This window comes from Oncorhynchus tshawytscha, unplaced genomic scaffold (genome assembly GCF_018296145.1).
Source record: "Oncorhynchus tshawytscha isolate Ot180627B unplaced genomic scaffold, Otsh_v2.0 Un_contig_6900_pilon_pilon, whole genome shotgun sequence".
Lineage (NCBI taxonomy): Eukaryota > Metazoa > Chordata > Actinopteri > Salmoniformes > Salmonidae > Oncorhynchus > Oncorhynchus tshawytscha.
The window spans coordinates 63,692-89,225 of record NW_024609445.1 but is presented as its reverse complement, the minus strand read 5'-3'; the positions used below and the strand labels follow the sequence as shown (position 1 = coordinate 89,225).

Here is a 25,534-nt window from a genome sequence, read left to right as displayed (position 1 = left end):
CAGACCTAGCTGGTACTCTCCCTGGGAGCTGTGGTGAGAGGTCCAGACCTAGCTGTTACTCTCCCTGGGAGCTGTGGTGAGAGGTCCAGACCTAGCTGGTACTCTCCTGGGAGCTGTGGTGAGAGGTCCAGACCTAGCTGGTACTCTCCCTGGGAGCTGTGGTGAGAGGTCCAGACCTAGCTGGTACTCTCCCTGGGAGCTGTGGTGAGAGGTCCAGACCTAGCTGGTACTCTCCCTGGGAGCTGTGGTGAGAGGTCCAGACCTAGCTGGTACTCTCCCTGGGAGCTGTGGTGAGAGGTCCAGACCTAGCTGGTACTCTCCCTGGGAGCTGTGGTGACAGGTCCAGACCTAGCTGGTACTCTCCCTGGGAGCTGTGGTGAGAGGTCCAGACCTAGCTGGTACTCTCCCTGGGAGCTGTGGTGAGTGTATGATCCCATACCTGAGGAAGACCTCCTCCATGGTGGTGACAGAGGCTCCATAGCTGGCGATGCCCAGCTCCTCTCTGTTCATCTCCAGCTCTGCAAACAGCAGCTCAAACCTGGAGAGGGAAGAACGTTGATCCATCAGAGATCAGTCAGACCCGGGTCTAAAACAGTCTTCTGTCATGGGGATCTACGGTGACGTCACAGGCCGTTAAACAACCTCAACAGTCAGTCAATACTCCCTCCAGATAAAACCAACAACTATAGCAGGGACCAAAATACCACCCTATTACCATTTTACTGCACTACTTTTCACCAGGTCAAAAGTGGTCAAAAGTAGTGCACTAAATAGGGAATAGGGTGCCATTTGGGACATTAGCTATATATCTACTTGAAACATCACCCTTACCTCTAGAAGTAGAGGTGTCTGTAATCATACTGTAGCAAGCAGCAACACCCTCAGATTGGACCCAACTTGGGCTCATCAAAATAGACTGACAAAAATAGTATGTGTGTCACACTAAACACTGAGCTGTGGCCATCGGCACTGATGGCCTGTGTGAGATTGGGTATTGATTTTGTCTTACCGGTTGGTGCTCTCTTTGGGCAGAATGTATGAGAGCTCAGCACCAGCACTGCTCTCCAGCGTGGCATTGGGAACGTACATGTGGACCAGCCGTGTGATCTCAGACACGTTGCACAGCGCATCCTTCACGATCACCATGTGGTAGCCAGCACCTGAGACGCAGGAGGAGGGTAAAGTTACATCTCTGAATCCCTCTATCACCTCATGACATTCTACAACTACTAGTTATTCACACTGTTCTGTCTTGTATTCTTCACTCCCACTTCACCCCTTCTATCCAACCCTTTTCATTTCACCACCCATTCTTCTCTTTCTCCCTCCCTCCTCTCTTCCCTCTTCCACACCCTTTACCCATTCTTCTCTTTCTCCCTCCCTCCTCTCTTCCCTCTCCCACACCCTTTACCCTCTCTACCCATTCTTCTCTTTCTCCCTCCCTCCTCTCTTCCCTCTTCCACACCCTTTTTCTACCCATTCTTCTTTTCTCCCTCCCTCCCTCCTCTTCCCTCTCCCACACCCTTTACACTCTCTACCCATTCTTCTTTTTCTCCCTCCCTCCTCTCTTCCCTCTCCCACACCCTTTACCCTCTCTACCCATTCTTCTCTTTCTCCCTCCCTCCTTCTCTTTCTCCCTCCCTCCTCTCCCCTCTCCCACACCCTTTACCCTCTCTACCCATTCTTCTCTTTCTCCCTCCCTCCTCTCTTCCCTCTTCCACACCCTTTACCCTCTTACCCATTCTTCTCTTTCTCCCTCCCTCCTCTCTTCCCTCTCCCACACCCTTTACCCTCTCTACCCATTCTTCTCTTTCTCCCTCCCTCCTCTCTCCCCTCTTCCCCACACCCTTTACCCTCTCTACCCATTCTTCTCTTTCTCCCTCCCTCCTCTCTTCCCTCTTCCACACCCTTTACCCTCTCTACCCATTCTTCTCTTTCTTTCTCCCTCCCTCCCTCCTCTTCCCTCTCCCACACCCTTTACCCTCTCTACCCATTCTTCTTTTTCTCCTCCCTCCTCTTCTCTCCCCCCACACCCTTTACTCTACCCATTCTTCTTTTTCTCTCTCCCTCCTCTCTCCCCACACCCTTTACTCTCTACCCATTCTTCTTTTTCTCTCCCTCCCTCCTCTCTCCCTCCCCACACCCTTTACTCTCTACCCATTCTTCTTTTTCTCTCCCTCCCTCCTCTCCCCACACCCTTTACTCTCTACCCATTCTTCTTTTTCTCCCCCTCCCTCCTCTCTTCCATCTCCCTCTCCCACACCCTTTACCCTCTCTACCCATTCTTCTTTTTCTCCCTCCCTCCTCTCTCCACTCTCCCACACCCTTTACCCTCTCTACCCATTCTTCTTTTTCTCCCTCCCTCCCTCTCTCCCACACCCTTTACACTCTCTACCCATTCTTCTTTTTCTCCCTCCCTCCCTCCTCTCCCACACCCTTTACTCTCTCTACCCATTCTTTTTCTCCCTCCCTCCTCTCTCCACTCTCCCACACCCTTTACCCTCTCTACCCATTCTTCTTTTTCTCCCTCCCTCCTCTCACCGTATTTGTTCTTGAGAAACAGAGGAGAGCCGCAGCACTGCAGCTCTCCCCCAGCCATGATGACTATACGGTCCCCCAGCAGGTCGGCCTCGTCCATGAAGTGCGTAGTCAGCAGGATGGTGCGCCCGCGCTTCTCGCCCTGGAGCAGGTCCCAGGTGGCCCGCCTCGCCGACGGGTCCATGCCCGATGTGGGCTCATCCAACATCACCACCTGGAGGGGAGGAGTGGTGAGATGGAGGGATGGAAGGACAAAGATAGAGACAGTGAGGGGGGTGGAGGAAGGGGAAGATTGAGGGATGGAAGTGAAGGGACAGAGAAAGAGCCAGAGGGGTAAGATGTGTTGAAATAGCCTTGTGTGTTGCACATACAGTGCATCAAGTATTCATACCACATTTTGTTGTGTTACAGCCCAAATTTAAAATGGATTTCAGAGATTGTTTTTCTCACCCATCTACACACAATACCCCATAATGACAAAGTAAAAACATGTTTTTAGGAATTTTTAAATTTACCTAAGTATTCACACCCTCGAGTCAATACTTTGTAGAAGCACTTTTGGCATTGATTACAGCTGTGAGTAGGCTGGGTCAGTCTCTATGGATTGTGCAATATTTTCCCATTTATTATTTTCTAAATTCTTCAAGGGCTGTCAAATTGGTTGTTAATCATTGCTAGACACCCATGTCCAGGTCTTGCCATAGATTTTCAAGTAGATTTAAGTCAAAACTGTAACTCAGTAACTCAGGAACATTTACTGACTTCTTGGCAAGCAACTCCAGTGTATATTTGGCCTTGTGTTTTAGGTTATTTTCCTGCTGAAAGGTGAACTCATCTCCCAGTGTCTGGTGGAAAGCAGATAGAACCAGGTTTTCCTCTAGGATTTAGCCTGTGCTTAGCTCCATTCTGTTTCTTTTTTATCCTGAAAAACCCCTCAGTCCATAACAATTTCAAGCACACCCATAACACAATGCAGCCACCCCGATGTTTGAAAATATGAAGAGTGGTAATCAGTAATGTGTTGTACTGGATTTGCCCCAAACATAACACTTTATATTCAGGACAAAAAGTGAATTTCTTTGCAATTTTTTTTTCAGTATTAGTTTAGTGCCTTGTTGCAAACATGATTCACGTTTTGCAATATTTGTATTCTGTACAGGTTTCCTTCTTTTCACTCTGTCAATTAGGTTAGTATTGTGGACTAACTACATTATTGTTGAACCATCCTCAGTTCTCTCATAGTAATTAAACTCTGTAACTGTTTTAAAGTCACCATTGGCCTCATGGTGAAACCCCTAAACGATTTCCTTCCTCTCCCGCAACTGAGTTAGGAAGGACGCCTGTATCTTTGTAGTGACTGGGTGTATTGATACACCATCAAAAGTGTAATTAATAACTTCACCATGCTCAAAGGGATATTCAATGTCTAATTGATTTTTTATCTACCAATAGGTACCCTTCTTTGCGAGGCATTGGAAAACCTCCCTGGTCTTTGTGGTTGAATCTGTGTTTGAATCTGTGTTTGAAATTCACTTCTAGACTGAGGGGCCTTACATATTGTATGTGTGGGGTACAGAGATGAGGTAGTCATTCAAAAATAATGTTAAACTATTATTGCACACAGAGTGAGTCCATGCAACTTATTATGTGACATGTTAAGCAAATGTTTACTCCTAAACTTATTTAGGCTTGTCATAACAAATGGGTTGAATACTTATGGACTCAAGACATTTCAGCGTTATATTTTTCGTACATAAAAAAACAACATAATTCCACTTTGAAATTATGAGGTATTGAGTTCAGGCCAGTGACAACAATCTCAACATAATCCATTTTAAATGCAGGCTGTAACACAACAACATGTGGAAAAGGAATATGTATCTATTCATGCAATTATGTTATGCCTGTACTTTGACAATGCCACGCTAACTAACCCTCTGGGGTTAATAAAGTCATTTTGAATTGAGTGACAAGACAATACCTTCAGATCAAAAGCAGTGCACTGAATAGGGAAATGGGTGGCATTTGGGACACAATACAATACTGACCTTGGAGTCTCCGATGAGGCCGATGCCAATGGACAGTTTCCTCTTCATCCCACCTGACAGGGTCTTGGAGTGGGAATGTCGCTTGTCCTCCAGGTTCAGAATCCTGATGATCCGGTCCACCTCAGCTGGAATCTTCTCCTGAGAATACCCCTTCAGCTGGAGACGAGAGAGAGAGAGACACAAGGAATAACCCTTCAACCGGAGACGAGACAGAGAGACATAAGGAATAACCCTTCAGCTGGAGACAAGACAGAGACATAAGGAATAACCCTTCAGCTGGAGACAAGACAGACATAAGGAATAACCCTTCAGCTGGAGACAAGACAGAGACATAAGGAATAACCCTTCAGCTGGAGACTAGACAGAGACATAGGGAATAACCCTTCAGCTGGAGACAAGACAGAGACATAGGGAATAACCCTTCAGCTGGAGACAAGACAGAGACATAGGGAATAACCCTTCAGCTGGAGACAAGACAGAGACATAAGGAATAACCCTTCAGCTGGAGATGAGACACAGAGAGAGAGAGGGAGAGAGAGAGACATAAGGAATAACCCTTCAGCTGGAGATGAGGCATAAGGAATACATACCACAGCTGGAGAGCGCAATAGAGAGCGAGAGCATGAGAGAATGCAAGGGAGAGTGAGTGTGAGAGACATAAGTGGGAAGAAGGGAAGTATGGAATATGAGGAAAAGTTAGAGTGAAATTGAGAAAGTAACCTTAAAAGGAACGATAAGAGGACAGAAGGTAAGGAAAGTAGAGGGGAATGGTGCCTGAGTGCCTGCCTGCCTGTCTCTGTGCCTGCATGCCTGACTGCCTGTCTGGCTCTGTGCCTGTCTGCGTATTTGCATTTCTTACCTGTGTGTAGAATAGCAGGTGCTCCCGGACAGTGAGGTTGTCAAAGAGCACGTCGTGCTGCGGACACAGGCCCAGGCTGTGGCGAATCAGAGCCATGTCCTGACAGATGTCATAGCCGTTAAGGTAGGCCCTGCCACTGCTGGGAGGAAACAGACCTGGAGGATACACAGAGAAATATAGCTGTTAATGTAGGCCCTGCTACTGCTGGGGGGAAACAGACCTGGAGGATACACAGAGAAACATAGCTGTTAATGTCAGCCCTGCTACTGAAACAGACCTGGAGGATATATAGAGAAACATAGCTGTTAATGTAGGCCCTGCTACTGAAACAGACCTGGAGGATATATAGAGAAACATAGCTGTTAATGTAGGCCCTGCTACTGAAACAGACCTGGAGGATACATAGCTGTTAATGAGAAAACATAGCATGCTGTAATGTAGGCCCTGCTACTGAAACAGACCTGGAGGATATATAGAGAAACATAGCTGTTAATGTAGGCCCTGCTACTGAAACAGACCTGGAGGATACACAGAGAAACATAGCTGTTAATGTAGGCCCTGCTACTGAAACAGACCTGGAGGATATATAGAGAAACATAGCTGTTAATGTAGGCCCTGCTACTGAAACAGACCTGGAGGATACACAGAGAAACATAGCTGTTAATGTAGGCCCTGCTACTGAAACAGACCTGGAGGATATATAGAGAAACATAGCTGTTATTGTAGGCCCTGCTACTGAAACAGACCTGGAGGATATATAGAGAAACATAGCTGTTAATGTCAGCCCTGCTACTGAAACAGACCTGGAGGATACACAGAGAAACATAACTGTTAATGTAGGCCCTGCTACTGAAACAGACCTGGAGGATATATAGAGAAACATAGCTGTTAATGTAGGCCCTGCTACTGAAACAGACCTGGAGGATACACAGAGGCCCTGCTAAAACATAGCTGTTAATGTAGGCCCTGCTACTGAAACAGACCTGGAGGATACACAGAGAAACATAGCTGTTAATGTAGGCCCTGCTACTGAAACAGACCTGGAGGATACACAGAAAAACATAGCTGTTAATGTAGGCCCTGCTACTGAAACAGACCTGGAGGATATATAGAGAAACATAGCTGTTAATGTAGGCCCTGCTACTGAAACAGACCTGGAGGATACACAGAGAAACATAGCTGTTAATGTAGGCCCTGCTACTGAAACAGACCTGGAGGATATATAGAGAAACATAGCTGTTAATGTAGGCCCTGCTACTGAAACAGACCTGGAGGATACACAGAGAAACATAGCTGTTAATGTAGGCCCTGCTACTGAAACAGACCTGGAGGATACACAGAAAAACATAGCTGTTAATGTAGGCCCTGCTACTGAAACAGACCTGGAGGATACACAGAGAAACATAGCTGTTAATGTAGGCCCTGCTACTGAAACAGACCTGGAGGATATATAGAGAAACATAGCTGTTAATGTCAGCCCTGCTACTGAAACAGACCTGGAGGATATATAGAGAAACATAGCTGTTAATGTCAGCCCTGCTACTGAAACAGACCTGGAGGATATATAGAGAAACATAGCTGTTAATGTCAGCCCTGCTACTGAAACAGACCTGGAGGATATATAGAGAAACATAGCTGTTAATGTCAGCCCTGCTACTGAAACAGACCTGGAGGATATATAGAGAAACATAGCTGTTAATGTCAGCCCTGCTACTGAAACAGACCTGGAGGATATATAGAGAAACATAGCTGTTAATGTAGGCCCTGCTACTGAAACAGACCTGGAGGATACACAGAGAAACATAAGAAGTGATTTTTACAATACAAAGCCTATTGTGAGTTTGGTTTTAGAGTGGAGGCATACTGGCCTGTCTATGCTTGCGGTTTTGTTAGCATCATCACTGTTTTCAATTCGGTCTGTAGATTGTACAAGGGAAAAGTAGCAATGTGTATGGCTCTGTGTGTGTGTGTGTGTGTCCCACCTGTCAGCATGGACAGTGTGGTGGTCTTCCCGGCTCCGTTGTGCCCCAGCAGAACTGTGATCTGGCCCTCGAACATGTTCACTGTCAGATCCTTGACAGCCTGCCGCGTCTTGTTACCCACTTTGAACTCCTGGCAGGATGAAAATCATTACATCTAAATGATTACAATGGCCAACCTATCCCTGGATTAACATCATTACAATGGCCAACCTATCCCTGGATTAAAATCATTACAATGGCCAACCTATCCCTGGATTAAAATCATTACAATGGCCTACCTATCCCTGGATTAAAATCATTACAATGGCCTACCTATCCCTGGATTAAAATCATTACAATGGCATCCCTATCCCTGGATTAAAATCATTACAATGGCCTACCTATTCCTAGATGATTAAAATCATTACAATGGCATCCCTATCCCTGGATTAAAATCATTACAATGGCCTACCTATTCCTAGATTAAAATCATTACAATGGCCTACCTATTCCTAGATTAAAATCATTACAATGGCCTACCTATTCCTAGATTAAAATCATTACAATGGCCTACCTATCCCTAGATTAAAATCATTACAATGGCATCCCTATCCCTGGATTAAAATCATTACAACGGCCTATCTATTCCTAGATTTAAATCATTACAACGGCATCCCTATCCCTGGATTAAAATCATTACAATGGCCTACCTATTCCTAGATTAAAATCATTACAATGGCCTACCTATCCCTAGATTAAAATCATTACAATGGCATCCCTATCCCTGGATTAAAATCATTACAATGGCATCCCTATCCCTGGATTAAAATCATTACAATGGCATCCCTATCCCTGGATTAAAATCATTACAATGGTCTACCTATTCCTAGATTAAAATCATTACAATGGCCTACCTATTCCTAGATTAAAATCATTACAATGGCCTACCTATCCCTAGATTAAAATCATTACAATGGCATCCCTATCCCTGGATTAAAATCATTACAATGGCATCCCTATCCCTGGATTAAAATCATTACAATGGCATCCCTATCCCTGGATTAAAATCATTACAATGGCCTACTTGCCCGTAGATTAAAATCATTCCAATGGCATACCTGTCCCTGGGGGAATCATTCCATCGAAATGATTACAATGGCCAACCTATCTCTGGATTAAAATCATTCCATCTGAGTGACTACAACTGCCTATTTATCCACGGAGAAAATCATTAAGGACCGCAGCCACCCGAGCCCGGCCTGTTCTCCCCATTTCCATCACTCAGACGTGGGCAATATAGGAGCATCATGACAAAAACTTCCTGCACTGTTTGGAGCCTAACAATTTCACTGTACCCTGCAATTACATCTGCGACCCTGTGCATGTGACTAATAAACTAATTTAATGATTACAATGGCCTACCTATCCCTGAGGGAAGTCATTATTTTGCTCTTTATTATCCCTCTCCAGCCCTGGGTCTAATCACCTCATCTTCAGCCCTGGGTCTAATCACCTCATCTCCAGCCCTGGGTCTAATCACCTCATCTCCAGCCCTGGGTCTAATCACCTCATCTCCAGCCCTGGGTCTAATCACCTCATCTCCAGCCCTGGGTCAATCTCCAGCCCTGGGTCTAATCACCTCATCTCCAGCCCTGGGTCTAATCACCTCATCTCCAGCCCTGGGTCTAATCACCTCATCTCCAGCCCGGGGTCTAATCACCTCATCTCCAGCCCGGGGTCTAATCACCTCATCTCCAGCCCGGGGTCTAATCACCTCATCTCCAGCCCGGGGTCTAATCACCTCATCTCCAGCCCGGGGTCTAATCACCTCATCTCTAGCCCTGGGTCTAAGGGCCTAGTGTCATAATCACCTTCTCCATTATCCTTCTCCTCCTCTCTTTCTCCCAAACTTAGCAAAGTGTTTTATCTACCCAGCCTTGGGTTGTGTTGACTAATCTTCAAACTGAAGAAAACACACAAAAAATGTACCAGAAATCTCCTCCTGCCTAGTTCCAGTTCAAAAACATCATTACATAACAATATGAAATGAGATGCTCTTTTACATGTTGAGGACCACACTGAAATAAAGGCACACTCCCATAATGGTGAAGGGATTTTTTTCTTTTTTTGGAAAAACATGTTCAACCACTTGATGTCTCAGTCTCAATTCGCTCCCAACTCCTTGGCCCAAGCCTTCTATGTATAGGGAACTGAAGAGTCTGGACAGTACAAGCAGTGTAGTGGAGGAGCTTTCACTGTGTTCCTTCCACTCTACAGATCTGCAGACATCATAGGGTTACAGCCAAGGGGATGGGTAGGGATCAAATTGGGACTGGGTGGACAGGTTGCATTTAAGACCTTGCCTTGTTCAGGTGTTTGATCTTGACTCCTGAGACCAGTCCGGCTGGCTCCTCCTCGATGAACTCTCCCTTCAGAGCCTTCTCCACGTCTTCCTCTTCCTTCACCATGGCCATGCGGGGGCTGCTGCACCAGTAGGACGGCTGGAGAGAAAGGGAATGGGAGAAAGAAAATAAGTGGAATGCTTCTCTTTCCTCAGCTCGTACCCTTATGGTGAGTATCAGAAAGATACCTCTATCATAGGTCTTGTCTATGGAGTAAACATTAACCTAGTCAGGGATGGGCAACTCCAGTCCTCGGGGCCGGAGTAGTCACACTCACACTTTCCCCCCATCCCTAGTCAACACAGCTGATGAAACTAAAAGCATTCTAAACTGAAGACCATGATTAGTTGATTATTGGAGTCAGGTGTGTTAGCAGGGGCTTTGGAAAACATTCAAATGAGACCCAAACTAAGGTCAATGACAAAGCATCCAAAACAAAACCACCCGATACGGCTGCTAATGGGGAAGTCATTGAGTTGTTACATAACCTGTCTGCCTCTCTGCTCCTTATCAAGACACAACACCAGCGTTTCCCACACTTGATCCTCGGGACCCCAAGGGCTCCACGTTTTGGTTTTTGCCCTAACACTACACAGCCAATTCAAATGATCAAAGCTAGATTAGTTGATTATTTGAATCAGCTGCGTATTGTTGGGGCAAAAACCAAAACATGCACCCCTTAGGTTCCTGAGGACCGAGTTCAGGAAACCATGCACCACACACACCAAACTAAATCAACAAAACGGCCCTCTTGAAGGAGAACAACAGCTATGACTGTAAATTAAGGTTGGGATGAGGAAGTGGGTGTGCTGTTTTATGCTTAATTAATTAGCTATCCAAACCCAAGCTACTTACTCAGAAAGGATATAAATGAAAATAATGTAAACGACTATGGAATGGTTAACTGAGTAGGGAGGGAGTAAGCACTACTGCAGTACTGCTGAACTCAGAAAATGAATTTCCATGGAAATGGACAATACAAGCATTGTATTGTTGTCTAGAGTTTGTAATTTCCCTGTCTCTTTCTATCAAGCCAACGCACGCCGACTAAGACCATTGTTCATTACTGGATACTAGAGGTCAACCGATTAATCGGACTGGTCGATTAATTAAGGTCCGATTTCAAGTTTTCACAACAATCGGAAATCGGTAATTTTGGACGCCGATATTGCAGATTTTTTTTTTTACACCTTTATTTAATCTTTATTTAACTAGGTAAGTCAGTTAAGAACACATTCTTATTTTCAATGACGGCCTAGGAACACTGGGTTAACTGCCTCGTTCGGGAGCAGAACAACAAATTTTTACCTGGTCAGCTCAGGGATTCAATCTTGCAACCTTACGGTTAACTAGTCCAACGCTCTAACCACCTGCTTCACGAGGAGCCCGCCTGTTACGCGAATGCAGTAAGAAGCCAAGGTAAGTTGCTAGCTAGCATTAAACTTAAATCTGTCATAATCACTAGTTATAACTACACATGGTTGGTGATGTTACTAGTTTATCTAGCGTGTCCTGCGTTGCATATAATGGATGCAGTGCGCATTCGCGAAAAAGGACCGTCTTTGCTCCAACGTGTACCTAACCATAAACACCAATTCCTTTCTTAGAATCAATACACATTAGTATATATTTTTAAACCTGCATATTTAGCTAAAAGAAATCCAGGTTAGCAGGCAATATTAACCAGGTGAAATTGTGTCACTTCTCTTGCGATCATTGCACGCAGAGTCAGGGTATATGCAACAGTTTGGGCCGCCTGGCTCATTACGAACTAATTTGCCAGGATTTTACGTAATTATGACATAACATTGAAGGTTATGCAATGTAACAGGAGTATTTAGACTGATGGATGCCACCCGTTGGATAAAATACGGAACAGTTCCGTATTTCACTGAAATAATAAATGTCTTGTTTTCGAGATGATAGTTTCGGGATTCGACCATATTAAATGACCTAGGGCTCACATTTCTGTGTGTTATTATGTTATAATTAAGTCTATAATTTGATAGAGCAGTCTGAGCGATGGTAGGCACCAGCAGGCTCATAAGCATTCATTCAAACAGCACTTTCGTGCGTTTTGCCAGCAGCTCTACTGTTTATGACTTCAAGCCTATCAACTCCCAAGATTAGGCTGGTGTAACGATGTGAAATGGCTAGCTAGTTAGCGGGGTGAGCGCTAATAGCGTTTCAAACGTCACTCGCTCTGAGACTTGGAGTGGTTGTTTCCCTTGCTCTGCATGGGTAACGCTGCTTCGAGTGTGGCTGTTGTCGATATGATCCTGGTTCGAGCCCAGGTAGGAGCGAGGAGAGGGACAGAAGCTATACTGTTACACTGGCAATACTAAAGTGCCTATAAGAACATCCAATAGTCAAAGGTATATGAAATCCAAATCGTAGAGAGAGAAATAGTCCTACAATTCCTAGAATAACCACAACCTAAAACTTCTTACCTGGGAATATTGAAGACTCGTGTTAAAAGGAAACACCAGCTTTCATATGTTCTCATGTTCTGAGCAAGGAACTGAAATGTTAGCTTTCTTACATGGCACATAATGCACTTTTACTTTCTTCTCCAACACTTTGTTTTTTCAGAATTTAAACCAAATTGAACATGTTTCATTATTTATTTCAGGCTAAATTGATTTTATTGATGTATTATATTAAGTTAAAATAAGTGTTCATTCAGTATTGTTGTAATTGTCATTATTACAAATAAATCTTTTTAAAAATTGTCCGATTAAATCGGTATCAACTTTTTTTGGGGGGGGGTCCTCCAATAATCGGTATCGGCGTTGAAAAATCATAATCGGTCGACCTCTAATGGATACCACGTCAGCAAATTAAATACATGTTTCCCTTCCAGCACAGATTCAATGAAAATGTGATCATCTTAGTCTATCTTACTGGGAGTCAATCTAAGTCCTCCTAGTCTGACATATTTAATGCTAAGTGGATATTAAGAACATTTCCCTCTCCTCTCTCCTCCCCCTCTGCTCTAACCCTAACTCTAGTGGACCTTAAAGGAACCATCAGACATCTGTCTAACTCTAGTGGACCTTAAAGGAACCATCAGACAATGTCTAACTGCAGTGGACCTTAAAGGAACCATCAGACATCTGTCTAAGCCTAGTGGACCTTAAAGGATCCATCAGACATCTGTCTAACCCTAGTGGACCTTAAAGGAACCATCAGACATCTGTCTAAGCCTAGTGGACCTTAAAGGATCCATCAGACATCTGTCTAAGCCTAGTGGACCTTAAAGGATCCATCAGACATCTATCTAACCTAGTGGACCTTAAAGGATCCATCAGACATCTGTCTAACCCTAGTGGACCTTAAAGGACCCATCAGACATCTGTCTAACCCTAATGCAAGGGTTCTCAAACTTTAAGGGGCTGAGGACCCCTATCGTGGTCTCAAATTCATCAGGGACCCACCGTCTTCCATTGCAAAACATTTTGCTATTGTGTGTCCTAATGAACATGTTTGGGTTTCCAGTCCAGGAAACACAGCCAGCCTCACTCTCACTGTCTGACACAACATATACTTCCTGATATTTCTTGCAAATAAAAATAATTAGTCAGACTAGGGGTCAACGGCCAAAGCTCTAACGCGCATGTGTCAAACTCATTCCACAGAGTGCCGAGTGTCTGCAGGTTTTTACTCCTTCTTTGAACTTGAACAGTAAGGCATTTCCACACGTTTGTTTAGGGCTTAATTATTTTTTTAAACTGCAGACACTCAGCTCTCCATGAAATGAGTTGGACACCCCTGCTCTAATAGATTTCTCCCCTGGGAACACTGACTTCATGGACACACACATCTTATCTCCCCCCCACACCACCACCCAGACCCAACCTACACCCACTCCTACGTACCAGTAGGAAGAAGTAGCAGGGCAGAGGGACTCCGTACTCCCCTGGGAACACAGCCTCCACGTACCAGGCCACCAGGCCATAGAGCAGGGCATCCAGCAGCAGCAGCCCCAGCACCTGGGCCAGGGAGAAGTCATCGTCAACCGTCACCGACTCAAACAGGTTACACCACTGGATCCCCGTGCCTGAGGGAAGGGGGGGATGGACGGGAGGAGAGAAAGGGAGTAAAGTTGGGTAGAGACATTTTAAATAGATTGTGTATAGATTGTGAAGACTCATAATTGGAGTGTTGGTATTTAAACACAACATTGGTATGAAGGCATTGGTGGGAGTGTGTGTGCGTCTCTCTGTGTGCGTCTCTCTGTGTGCGTCTCTCTGTGTGCGTCTCTCTGTGTGAGTCTCTCTGTGTGAGTCTCATGAGAACATGGCTCACCTTTGCCCTCAAACATGCCTAGTAGCTGCGCTCCCATGGCCATGGCCACATTGGAGATGAGGCAGGCAGACACCTTCTGGGCGTGGCTAAGCAGGTCGTAGCGAGGCCATAGGAACACGTACGGCAGGTAGGACAGGAAGTAGATGAAGCCGCCCGCCGCAGCCGCCACATTGGCTGGAGAGGGAGAGAGACGGAGTGTGTTTGAGAAAGATTATAGCAGTCAGACTGCAAAGAATCACTGATCTACAAATCTCCTTGGATCCCAAATAACTTGTCATTAGTGATTTTGTAGATGGCCTTGCTCAAACTGATCTCCTTCAACACGCTGAGAGGGAAAGGTCTGGAGGGGGGGAAAACAGTTGTCACAACGTGGCCCTTTGGGGTGGATCCCCCCCTCTCTCTCCCACGACAAGTTATGACTTTACAAAAGGTCATAAATTCCTGGCAGAGATTCTCTCCCCTGGTCATGCAGAAAGAGGGGGGAATAAAGAGCTTCTCTTGGTTCAACTCCTATTCCCCAAAATTGGAGGATTAAACAATATTTCTATTTTTGTGGGAATGGTCCGTGGGTATTTAAAGAACAATCCTGTCAGAGTTGTTTTATTTTGTGACATTAGGAAGGATGGTAGCACAGAATAATGGTAGTTTTGGAAGTGTACGTTTCTCAGTTATTCATTTTCTACCTGAATGTTGTGTACAATATATGATTGAATATGAAACTATTTGTGAGAAGATGTAATGTCATGTTGGCCTTCTAAACGAGATACTTGTTTAGCTATCAAATCAAATTTATTTAGAAAGCCCTTCTTACATCAGCTGATATCTCAAAGTGCTGTACAGAAACCCATCCTAAAACCCCAAACAGTAAGCAATGCAGGTGTAGAAGCACGGTGGCTAGGAAGAAACCTAGAGAGGAACCAGGCTATGAGGGGTGGCCAGTCCTCTTCTGGCTGTGCCAGGTGGAGATTATAACAGAACATGGCCAAGATGTTCAAATGTTCATAGATGACCAGCAGGGTCAAATAATAGTAATCACAGTGGTTGTAGAGGGTGCAACAAGTCAGCACCTCAGGAGTAAATGTCAGTTGGCTTTTTATAGCCAATCATTCAGAGTGTCTCTACCGCTCCTGCTGTCTCTAGAGTTGAAAACAGCAGGTCTGGGACAGGTAACACGTCCGGTGAACAGGTCAGGATTCCATAGCCGCAGGCAGAACAGTTGAACAGTTTAGTTAAAAGATTTAACTAGTCAGTGGCCACACCCCAGTGAGCCCAGACATTGCATCAGGCGTCATAGAACCGCCCCTTTTCCCACAGAGTATAAAACCCACTTCCTACAAAATATACATTAAGTCAGAACGCCGGGACATAGGCCCTGTGAAAAGCCACTTGCGGCTGACAATGTGTTGGAATGGCTACAATTCTATCGACCATACCGCTGTAGTTTTAGTTATATGGCTGGAAATGGTTCAACTCAGACTATCGATCACTACAGAATAAGAGTAAATCTTAGACGCATAATTACTAGTCTGCAGTTAGAAATTACGTAAGTCTAGAACGAGAATACCGACACCCGCCAAAGCATCTATGAGAACATTTCCAAATGGTACTCTGAAGTATCCATTCTAACCACCTACAACCACGAAAGACATGGTGACTTCTGGGGAAGTTAAACAGAGACTCGCTGATGAACTGACTCTCTAGCAGATAGACAGGCGATTCCAACGTAGAAGACAACTATGACATAGGGGCATAAATATATACATTGCAATTATTCTCGAATGAGCAGACATTCATGTGCAAAGGATTAGCATTTCAGTGAATATAATTATCCACTGTGTGTAGTGAATCCATTTTGTCTCTTCCGCTCTCTGAGTCCCCACCTCTTTCCTTTGTTTACCAAGCCATCATATTGGCTTTGTCCGCTCTGGACTTTTTCTTTGTATCATATAGTAACCCAAATATCTACTGTTTGTTTGTTATGTAATTCTGTGTGATTATTTAGTTAGTTAGTAAATAAATAAATAATATATATATATATATATAGCTGATTCCTGACTTAGGGTTAGTGCAGATATCCATGGGTTTGCGACATTCAGTAATGAGAACTGATGAGGTAATAATAACAATTAATTAATAGAAGACAGTAATTGATCACATTAAAATATCTGAAGAGTTATATTTGAAAAATTATAACTCTGTAAATCAACATTTTCTGTGGTGCCCCGACTTCCTTGTTAATTAATAATTAAACCTAGAGAACTGATTTGATATAAATAAGTTTTCACATGTAATGATAGTCCAGACACGACACGGTGTAGATGCAAAATGGATACCAAATACAAAAGACAGTCTATGGAAAATACTCAACACTTTATGAATAACAAAGTATGTTGTACTTGTGGCTTTTATAGTTCCTGTCACCCTAGTCGTCCTTGTGAAAGGCAACATATCTCGGCGCGCACACACCTTGATGAACCGATGTACACAAAGAGGTGTGAGAAGCATGATGGATGTGATGACGGGAACACAAGGTGTGAATGAACACTTCTCTTCAGCTTCACCGATATCCAGGCAATTACTCTAATGACCCCATAGGCACAGCCTTGAGAAGGTCTGTATACGAATGGTCTGCAATGCTTAGAAAAGTCTGTATGTAGGATGGAGGAGGTTAAGGCAGTATTCAGCCTCTGTTCACCAATCAACTCCTTTCATCTCTATCGGTAATTACATAGAAGACAACTCTGGGCAAGGAAGAGGTTGTTAGCGCAGGGGACTCATTGGTCCTGTGTGTGCAATGCCTGAGTCGAAGAGTAATCTTAAAATAGTTATTCTGTGCCTGTCTGTTGAACAAGAGATAGGCTATCTGTATTTGCGATTCCTTCAACCTGCATTCCTTTCAGACTAGCACACATTGAGAGAGAGTGACGGAGAGAGAGAGAGGGGGAGAGAGAGGGGAGAGAGAGAGAGAGGGGGAGAGAGAGGGGGGAGAGAGAGAAAGAACGCAAGAAACATTACTCACAGAAAATTCCACCTGCTTTCCCTCCAAGGGACATTAATAATTCAGTCCCCAGAGAGGCCAGGTGCTACCTGACAGCAGGAGAGGGAGAAAGAATGAGGAGAGGTGGAGAGAGAAGAGGATGAGCTACTCTACCTTTTCCTGAGAAATGGGGGAGTGGTAAAACAATAGAAATAAAGGCGATAGAGAGTGTGAGACAGACATTTTCCTCAGATTACACAGACCCAAAGAATTTGTAAACAAATCCAATGTTGATAATCTCCCATATTGATCTGGTGAAATTCCAGTGTGCCATCACAGCAGCAAGATTTGTGACCTGTTGCCACAAGGGGGAAGAACAAACACCATTGTAAATACAACCCATATTTATGTTGATTTATTTTCCCTTTTGTTCTTTAACCGTTTGCACCTCACAACACTGTATATAGACATAAGACATTTCATACAAAACTATTATTTTTGAACTTTTGTAAGTGTAATGTTTACAGTAAATACTTTGTTTATAATTTATTTCACTTTCTTTGGCAATGCAAGCATATGTTCCCATGCCAATAAAGCCCCTTAAACTGAAATTGAATTGAGAGAGAGACAGGGAGAAATAAAGACAAATTAAGAAATGCCTCATCTCTAGACACAAGACACTAAAAACCTGACTCCAAAGCCCACAAAGGGGCTCTCCATCCACATCAGCCCCTGATCCAGTCCCCAGTGGACCCCAACATTCAGGCCTGGCTGATTCCTCCATTACTACCAGCAAGAAGCAAAAAGCAATGAAGAAATTATGTTTCAGTTTGCTTCCTGAATTTAAATGAAGCCCCCTTTGCAGAGTCACGCCAAGGAGCCCGTCAATGGGAATACCCACTCACCTAACTCTGCAGTTCAGATCTGAATGTGAGTACCCACTCACCTAACACTGCAGGAGGTCAGAGTTTCAGGCAGCGGAAGGCCACCTGGAGAGGGGTCCTGTTGTGACTAGGGGCCAGGCACAGCTGAGGCCAGCTAAAAGCCCTTTCTCGCCCTACTCTAATAATGACATCATACTGTATGTCACACACCCAACCAATAATGTAAAAAAAAAAAAAAGAATCAGGAGAAAATATATCTTGCACACCGTAATCAGACGCAATTTCAACGTTTTAATTTGCTAAGCTTTCAGCTACTCTTTTACAAGCCAAAACCTGACAGAAATTGTATGGCTGCTGGGAGTAAATAACAGCTTGTCTGATTACACCAGAGTCCAAATTGGTCTTGAACACAATCACAGATCATTTTAATCTCCATCTGCACTCTTTTGTTGAGGAACGATTTGGAGAAATTGGACTGGACTTTTTTGTTTGAAAAGATATGGAAGTATAGAAGAAAGAAATTGTGAAAGAGAAATGATAAAGGACTATCAAGCATCATCAACTGAAGGCCATTTAATAAATCACCATTACCTTTTTGTGTGAGGGTATGATATTAGCAATAACCAAAGTAGCCTGTGTGAGATTGGCTGTGTGTGATTGGCTGTGTGTGATTGGCTGTGCTTTAATCCTCGGTCATGTTCAGTCCGCACAAACCAAGAAAACCTTCCGAAACTGAGTGAAATGAGGACGTACCCTCTGAACTTGTCCAATAAGAAACGCTTATTTTTGTTTTACGTTTTGAAACTTTTTTTCTACAGTGTGCCTTTCTGAACATAACCCTGACAACGGTGAACAGAACAACCACAAAACCTCTGTAAAGTCAGTCCAGAGACTAGTTGACATTATTTTTTGCGAACTTCACAAGTCATCTTTCCAGTACAGCACAACTCTGACCACACCAGCGGGGATAAAAGAGCAACATCTGCATTGTGCCGAGATTAATAGCTCAACACCCAGGATGTGTAGAGCTGGAAATGTAATGTATCATATAGCATCAATCGCATTCGATTAGAACATAAACAATTGATTATTCTAAACCTCCCAAGCATGTGTATTGGCTGCTAAACATAAACATGTAGACATACAGGTTTTTCACCACATCTCCTCTCCCTTTGTTCCAGTTTGTCACATTGAGTGACTGTTTAATTATTCCATGAGGCTGAATAGACATTTGATTGCCCATCTTCCAGGCTCCAATGACTGATGGTGCTGGTTTACTGCTGTTCACTCAGAGGAAAGACGAAACAACCTCAGGAGAGTCAAATAATATGATCTACACTACATTTACGGTTGAAGTCGGAAGTTTACATACACCTTAGACAAATACATTTAAACTCAGTTTCACATTTCCTGACATTTAATCCTAGTAGAAATTCCCTGTTTTAGTTCAGTTAGGATCAACAATATATTTTAAGAATGTGAAATGTCAGAATAATAGTAGAGAGAATGATTTCAGCTTTTATTTCTTTCATCACATTCCCAGTGGGTCAGAAGTTCACATACACTCAATTAGTATTTGGTAGCACTGACTTTAAATTGTTTAATTTGGGTCAAACGTTTTGGGTAGCCTTCCACAAGCTTCCCATAATAAGAATTTTGGCCCATTCCTCCTGACAGAGCTGGTGTAACTGAGTCAGGTATGTAGGCCTCCTTGCTCACACACGCTTTTTCAGCTCTGCCCACAAATTTTCTATGGGATTGGGGTCAGGGCTTTGTGATGGCCACTCCAATACCTTGACTTTGTTGTTCTTAAGCCATTTTGCCACAACTTTGGAAGTATGCTTGGGGTCATTGTCCATTTGAAAGACCCATTTGCGACCAAGTTGTAACTGATGTCTTGAGATGTTGCTTCCATATATCCACAGAATTTTCCTACCTCATGATGCCATCTATTTTGTGAAGTGCACCAGACACTCCTACAGCAAAGCACCCCCATAACATGATGCTGCCACCCCCGTGCTTCGCGGTAAGGATGGTGTTCTTCTGCATGCAAGCTTCCCCCTTTTTCCTCCAAATATAACGATGGTCATTATGGCCAAACAGTTCTATTTTTGTTTCATCAGACCAGAGGACATCTGCAAAAAGTATGATCATTCTCCCCATGTGCAGTTGCAAACCGTAGTCTTGCTTTTTTATGGCGGTTTTGGAGCAGTGGCTTCTTCCTTGCTGAGTGGCCTTTCAGGTTGTCGATATTTTACTTTGGATATAGATACTTTTGTACCCGTTTCCTCCAGCATCTTCACAAGGTCCTTTGCTGTTGTTCTGGGACTGATTTGCACTTTTCGCACCAAATTACGTTAATCTCTAGGAGACAGAATGCGTCTCCTTCCTGAGCGGTATGACGGCTGCGTGGTCCCATGGTGTTTATACTTACGTACTATTGTTTGTACAGATGAACGTGGTACCTTCAGGCATTTGGAAATTGCTCCAAAGGATGAACCAGACTTGTGGAGGTCTACAATTATTTTTCTTGGCTGATTTCTTTTGATTTTCCCATGATGTCAAGCAAAGAGGCACTGAGTTTGAAGGTAGGCCTTGAAATACATCCACAGGTACACCTCAAATTGACTCAAATTATGTAAATTAGCCTATCAGAAGCTTCTAAAGCATGACATCATTTTCTGGAATTTTCCAAGCTGTTTAAAGGCACAGTCAACTTCGTGTATGTAAACTTCCGATCCACTGGAATTGTGATGCAGTGAATTACAAGTGAAATAATCTTTATGTAAACAATTGTTCAAAAACTACTTGTCATGCACAAAGTAGATGTCCTAACCGACTTGCCAAAACTATAGTTTGTTAACAAGAAATGTGAGGAGTGGGTGAAAAACACGTTTTAATGACTCCAACCTAAGTGTATGTAAACTTCCAACTTCAACTGTAACAGAACATACTATACACAATGGAGCATCTCTCAGATAGCACAGGACGGCTGAGGTTTTAGAAAACCATGAATAAACAGACAGATGGAAGGTCGGACAGACATTTTGAGACAGAGGTTTTAGAAATCCATGAATAAACAGACAGATGGAAGGTCGGACAGACATTTTGAGACACACACAAACAAACTCTTGAAACACACACACACACACACCTCTTGAGAAGAAGGCACTGATCATGAAGCTGAAGTTGATGGTTGCCACGGCAAAGACAAGCAGGAAGACAAAGACCAGGGTGGGGTCACTATAGGTCAACACAGCTCCATTAGGGCTCACCTAGAAAGGGCCAGGACAGGAAAGATCATTATCATCATGAATACTAAACACACTGAATGAAAAATAATTCCCCTCCTCAAAGCAATAGAAAGAAAAGACTAGTTAAGTGTTTTTGTTTGTGTTTTATAACATAACAGTTATGTAAAGTGCAAACTCACCTTGATGCAGAAGAGCAGCGTGACGAAGAACATGGAGATGGCGAGGAAGAGGAAGAACATGAGGAACCAGGCCGTCCAGTGCAGCCAGTTACTGAGGCCCATCATCCGCATGTACTCCTGTAGAGAGTAAGTAGAGTGAGATGGACCGTTTGTTTGACTGACAGGTAATCCACCACCTCACCCACCTTGAGCTTCCTCTCCTTCTCCTGCACCACGGCCCTCACGATGTTCAGAGAGGTATAGGTGAGGCTCAGCACCAGGAGGAGGGGCAGCTGGTTCTGGATGGCCAGGATGAACACGTCGTAGATGAACGGCGGGAAGGGGAATCGGCGGAGGACCACCCGGGTGTGGGAGAGGAGCCAGGCTGCTCCTGTGCTGTTATAGGAACGCATGATGGCCTTGTTGACCGCATGCTGCACTGCCAGGAAGCCCTCGCGGAAGTAACCTACGGAGAGGAACCGGGTTATGTTAGAATAACTACAACCCAATTCTCACAATGTGGGCCCTTGTGCACTCCTACCCATGGATCAGCACAAACATGTGCTACAGCCTAGGGAGGTTCTTTAATAAGTCTCCTGACAATGTTAGTCTGTGAAACCCAAGTCATGTTTTCCCGTTTGCTTATGGCGGAATACAGCTCATTCAGTTCAGTGTTAGTGCCAGCATCAGTCTGTGGTGGTATGTAAACAGCTACAAAGAATACAGATGAAAACTCTCAGGCGAACAATAGCTCGAGACTTCCTTAGATATCATGCACCGGCTGTTGTTTACAAAAATACATAGACCGCCGCCCCTTGTCTTACCAGACGCCTATGTTCTATCCTGCCGGTACATCGTATAACCAGCCAGCTGTATGATAATATTGTCGTCATTCAGCCACAACTCCGTGAAGCATAAGATGTTACAGTTTTTGGTAGTTGGCAGTTTAATCTTCCCCGTAACTCTGCGATTTTATTCTCCAAAGATTGCACGTTTGCGAGCAGAGTGGAGGGGAGTGGGTGTTTCTTCAATCGCCTACAAATTCTCAGATGGCAGCCAGACCTTCGGCCCCTAATTCTACGCCTCCTCTTCACGCAGATCACGGGGATCGGGGCCTGTTCCCGAGGAAGCAGTATATTCTTTGCGTCAGGCTCGTCAGAGTCATGAAAGGAAAAAAAGGATTCTGCTAGTCCGTGGTGAGTAATCGCAGTCCTGTGGTCTAGAAGTTATTTTCGGTCATAAGAGACGGTAGCGGCAACATTATGTACAAAATAAGTAAAACAATTTGTTACAAACAACGCAAATAAACAACAAACAAAAAAATATCGGCTGGGGCCACGTAAAACATCTGCCTACATTCTCCGGCGCCATCTTACTAGGGTCCATTCTCGGCATCTATACCTTGGGCCCATTGTTTTTCCTGTTCATGTCATACTGTATACTGGTGGGAAAAAAACGTCTGGTTCTAAGTATGACACTCTTCCATTACCATGGAGATAAACAGGAAATGAGGACTCATTCTGACCTTTTTACCAGATCATTCCTTAACCCCACCAGAAGTTCATTTTAACATATTCTGATCTGAAAATGTTGACAACAGCTACTCACTGAATAATCTGAACTGATGAAGGGATAGACGGCTTAAAGAGGCAGGAGGTAGGCCTCAGTAATGATGAACACTTTTACATTTTAATCCATATTTAAAATTCATGAATTCTGACTTGAAACTCTTTGTGGTTACTGTCCTCTAGGCGAGCCTTGGGCCATATTCATTTGGCACCAATTTTTTTTTAACACCGAAACATTTCCGTAAATGTTTTCCATTGTGTGCTTTAATAAATATGACCCTGATATCTCCCATTAGAGACACATTAACACAGCCACTTAATTTGAGATCAAAGGTCTGGCTCAGTAGAGAACACCAGAACGCCATTTTTCCTCTGTTCTCGTCACTCGTTCATCATCTCTTCCTCTTTTGAGAGTCAGAATATTGACATAGCTTCAAAGAGGAAGGAGGAAGGGAATCAAAAGGGCAGGGTCTAAGATGGAGGATCTGGAGCCATGAGCAAAGAGATGGGGCAAATCTCAACAACATCCTATTCTCAATTTAATACACGACTTGTTACGCAACCACCACCACCATCGTTTCTGGATATATTCTGGAAAATATTTTTAAAATATCTGAGCCGTCACCATTTATCAGAGAGAAAGAGAATCTTTCAAGGGGCTGTGCAAATAGCTAAAGCTCTCCCATCGAGTGTGTGATCTGTGAACACGAGATAATAACAGTGCACCTGACTGCAGCAGTTGGTTAAACCCTCCTGTGAAGGAGTACAGGTTTATATGTTATATTGTATATGCCACTTAGGGGTCACTTTCATGCAAAGTAGAGTTGCGTTTAATAAAAATAAGTGTTTGTCATGCTTCAGACTAAAGGTCGACGGATTAATCGGAATGGCCGCTTATTTAGGGCCGATTTCAAGTTTACATAACAATCGGAACTCAATATTTTTGGGCGCCGATTTGCCGATTTTTTATTATTACATAAACATTCAATCTTTATTTAACTAGGCAAGTCAGTTAAGAACACATTCTGATGTTCAATGACGGCCTAGGAATGGTGGGTTAACTGCCTCGTTCAGGGGCAGAAAGACAGATTTTCACCTTGTCAGCTCGGGGGATCCAATCTTGCAACCTTACAGTTAACTAGTCCAAAGCAATTACAACATGCATTTCTCTCGTTGCACTCCACAAGGAGACTGCCTGTTATGCAAATGCAGTAGGCCAAGGTAAGTTGCTAGCTAGCATTAAACTTATCTTATAAAAAACAATCAATCATAATCACTAGTTAACAACACATGGTTGATGATATTACTAGATATTGTCTAGCGTGTCCTTTGTTGCATATAATCTGACTGAGCATACAAGCATACAAGTATCTGACTGAGCGGTGGTAGGCAGAAGCAGGCGCGTAAACATTCATTCAAACAGCACTTTCGTGCGTTTTGCCAGCAGCTCTTCGTTGTGCGTCAAGCATTGCGCTGTTTATGACTTCAAGCCTATCAACTCCCGAGATGAGGCTGGTGTGACCAAAGTGAAATGGCTGGCTAGTTAGCGCGCGCTAATAACGTTTCAAACTTCACTCGCTCTGAGCTTTGGGGTGGTTGTTTCCCTTGCTCTGCATGGGTAACACTGCTTCGATGTGGTGGCTGTTGTCGTTGTGTTGCTGGTTTGAGCCCAGGGAGGAGCGAGGAGAGGGACGGAAGCTATACTGTTACACTGGCAATGCTAAAGTGCCAATAAGAACATCCAATAATCAAAGGTTAATGAAATACAAATGGTATAGAGAGAAATAGTCCTATAATTCCTATAATAACTACAACCTAAAACTTCTTACCTGGGAATATTGAAGACTCATGTTAAAAGGAACCACCAGCTTTCATATGTTCTCATGTTCTGAGCAAGGAACTGAAACGTTAGCTTTCTTACATAGCACATATTGCACTTTTACTTTCTTCTCCAACACTTTGTTTGATTGAACATGTTTCATTATCTACTTGAGCCTAAATTGATTTTATTGATGTTTTAAGTTAAAATAAGTGTTAATTCAGTATTGTTGTAATTGTCATTATTTCAAATATGTTTTTTTTTATGTATTTATTTATTTATTAAATTGGCCGATTAAATCGGTACCGGCTTTTTTGGTCCTCCAATAATCGGTATCGGCGTTGAAAAATCATAATCAGTCGACCTCTACTTCAGACAGCTACGGTCTCTCCACACACACAAACTCCTTCCTCTCGTATCTGGCTCTGATCCACTGTTCCCGAAGGAGCCTGCAGAAACACTTGGTGTTTGTTTACTATATTTACTGTGTTTATGCTTGAAAAGATTCACTGTCAATAATGTCTGATTAACCAACATGGATGACAGATCAGGGTGGTGTTCATTTGGGCACGCAACTGAATATGTTTTGCAACGGAACACAAAAAGGAGTATTTATTGGACCAGTCCAGATAGTTCCTCCCTGTTTCAGTCCGTTTGGTGCCTAATGAACACAACCCTGGAGTTCTCATCCAGTGAGTGTATAATGGTGTACTTATGTTTTAAATATTATATTGCTCCTCTGCCCTGTCAAATAATCA

General features: G+C 43.6%; 1 protein-coding gene across 2 annotated transcripts in view; it reads right to left on the bottom strand.

Moving 5' to 3' along the window:
• The window catches only part of abca3b (ATP-binding cassette, sub-family A (ABC1), member 3b), a 76,188-nt gene that overhangs the window by 22,028 nt on the left and 28,626 nt on the right, over positions 1-25,534 (bottom strand). For both annotated transcript variants that reach the window (XM_042315349.1, XM_042315350.1), the window contains 12 exons: positions 21,596-21,855; positions 21,411-21,527; positions 21,132-21,252; positions 14,117-14,290; positions 13,687-13,868; positions 9,770-9,907; positions 7,428-7,557; positions 5,446-5,600; positions 4,587-4,742; positions 2,542-2,752; positions 1,010-1,160; positions 440-538 (listed from right to left, as the gene is read on the bottom strand). In XM_042315349.1, the coding sequence (XP_042171283.1) occupies positions 440-538; positions 1,010-1,160; positions 2,542-2,752; positions 4,587-4,742; positions 5,446-5,600; positions 7,428-7,557; positions 9,770-9,907; positions 13,687-13,868; positions 14,117-14,290; positions 21,132-21,252; positions 21,411-21,527; positions 21,596-21,855 (1,894 nt within the window). The remainder of the gene's footprint in view (positions 1-439; positions 539-1,009; positions 1,161-2,541; positions 2,753-4,586; positions 4,743-5,445; positions 5,601-7,427; positions 7,558-9,769; positions 9,908-13,686; positions 13,869-14,116; positions 14,291-21,131; positions 21,253-21,410; positions 21,528-21,595; positions 21,856-25,534) is intronic.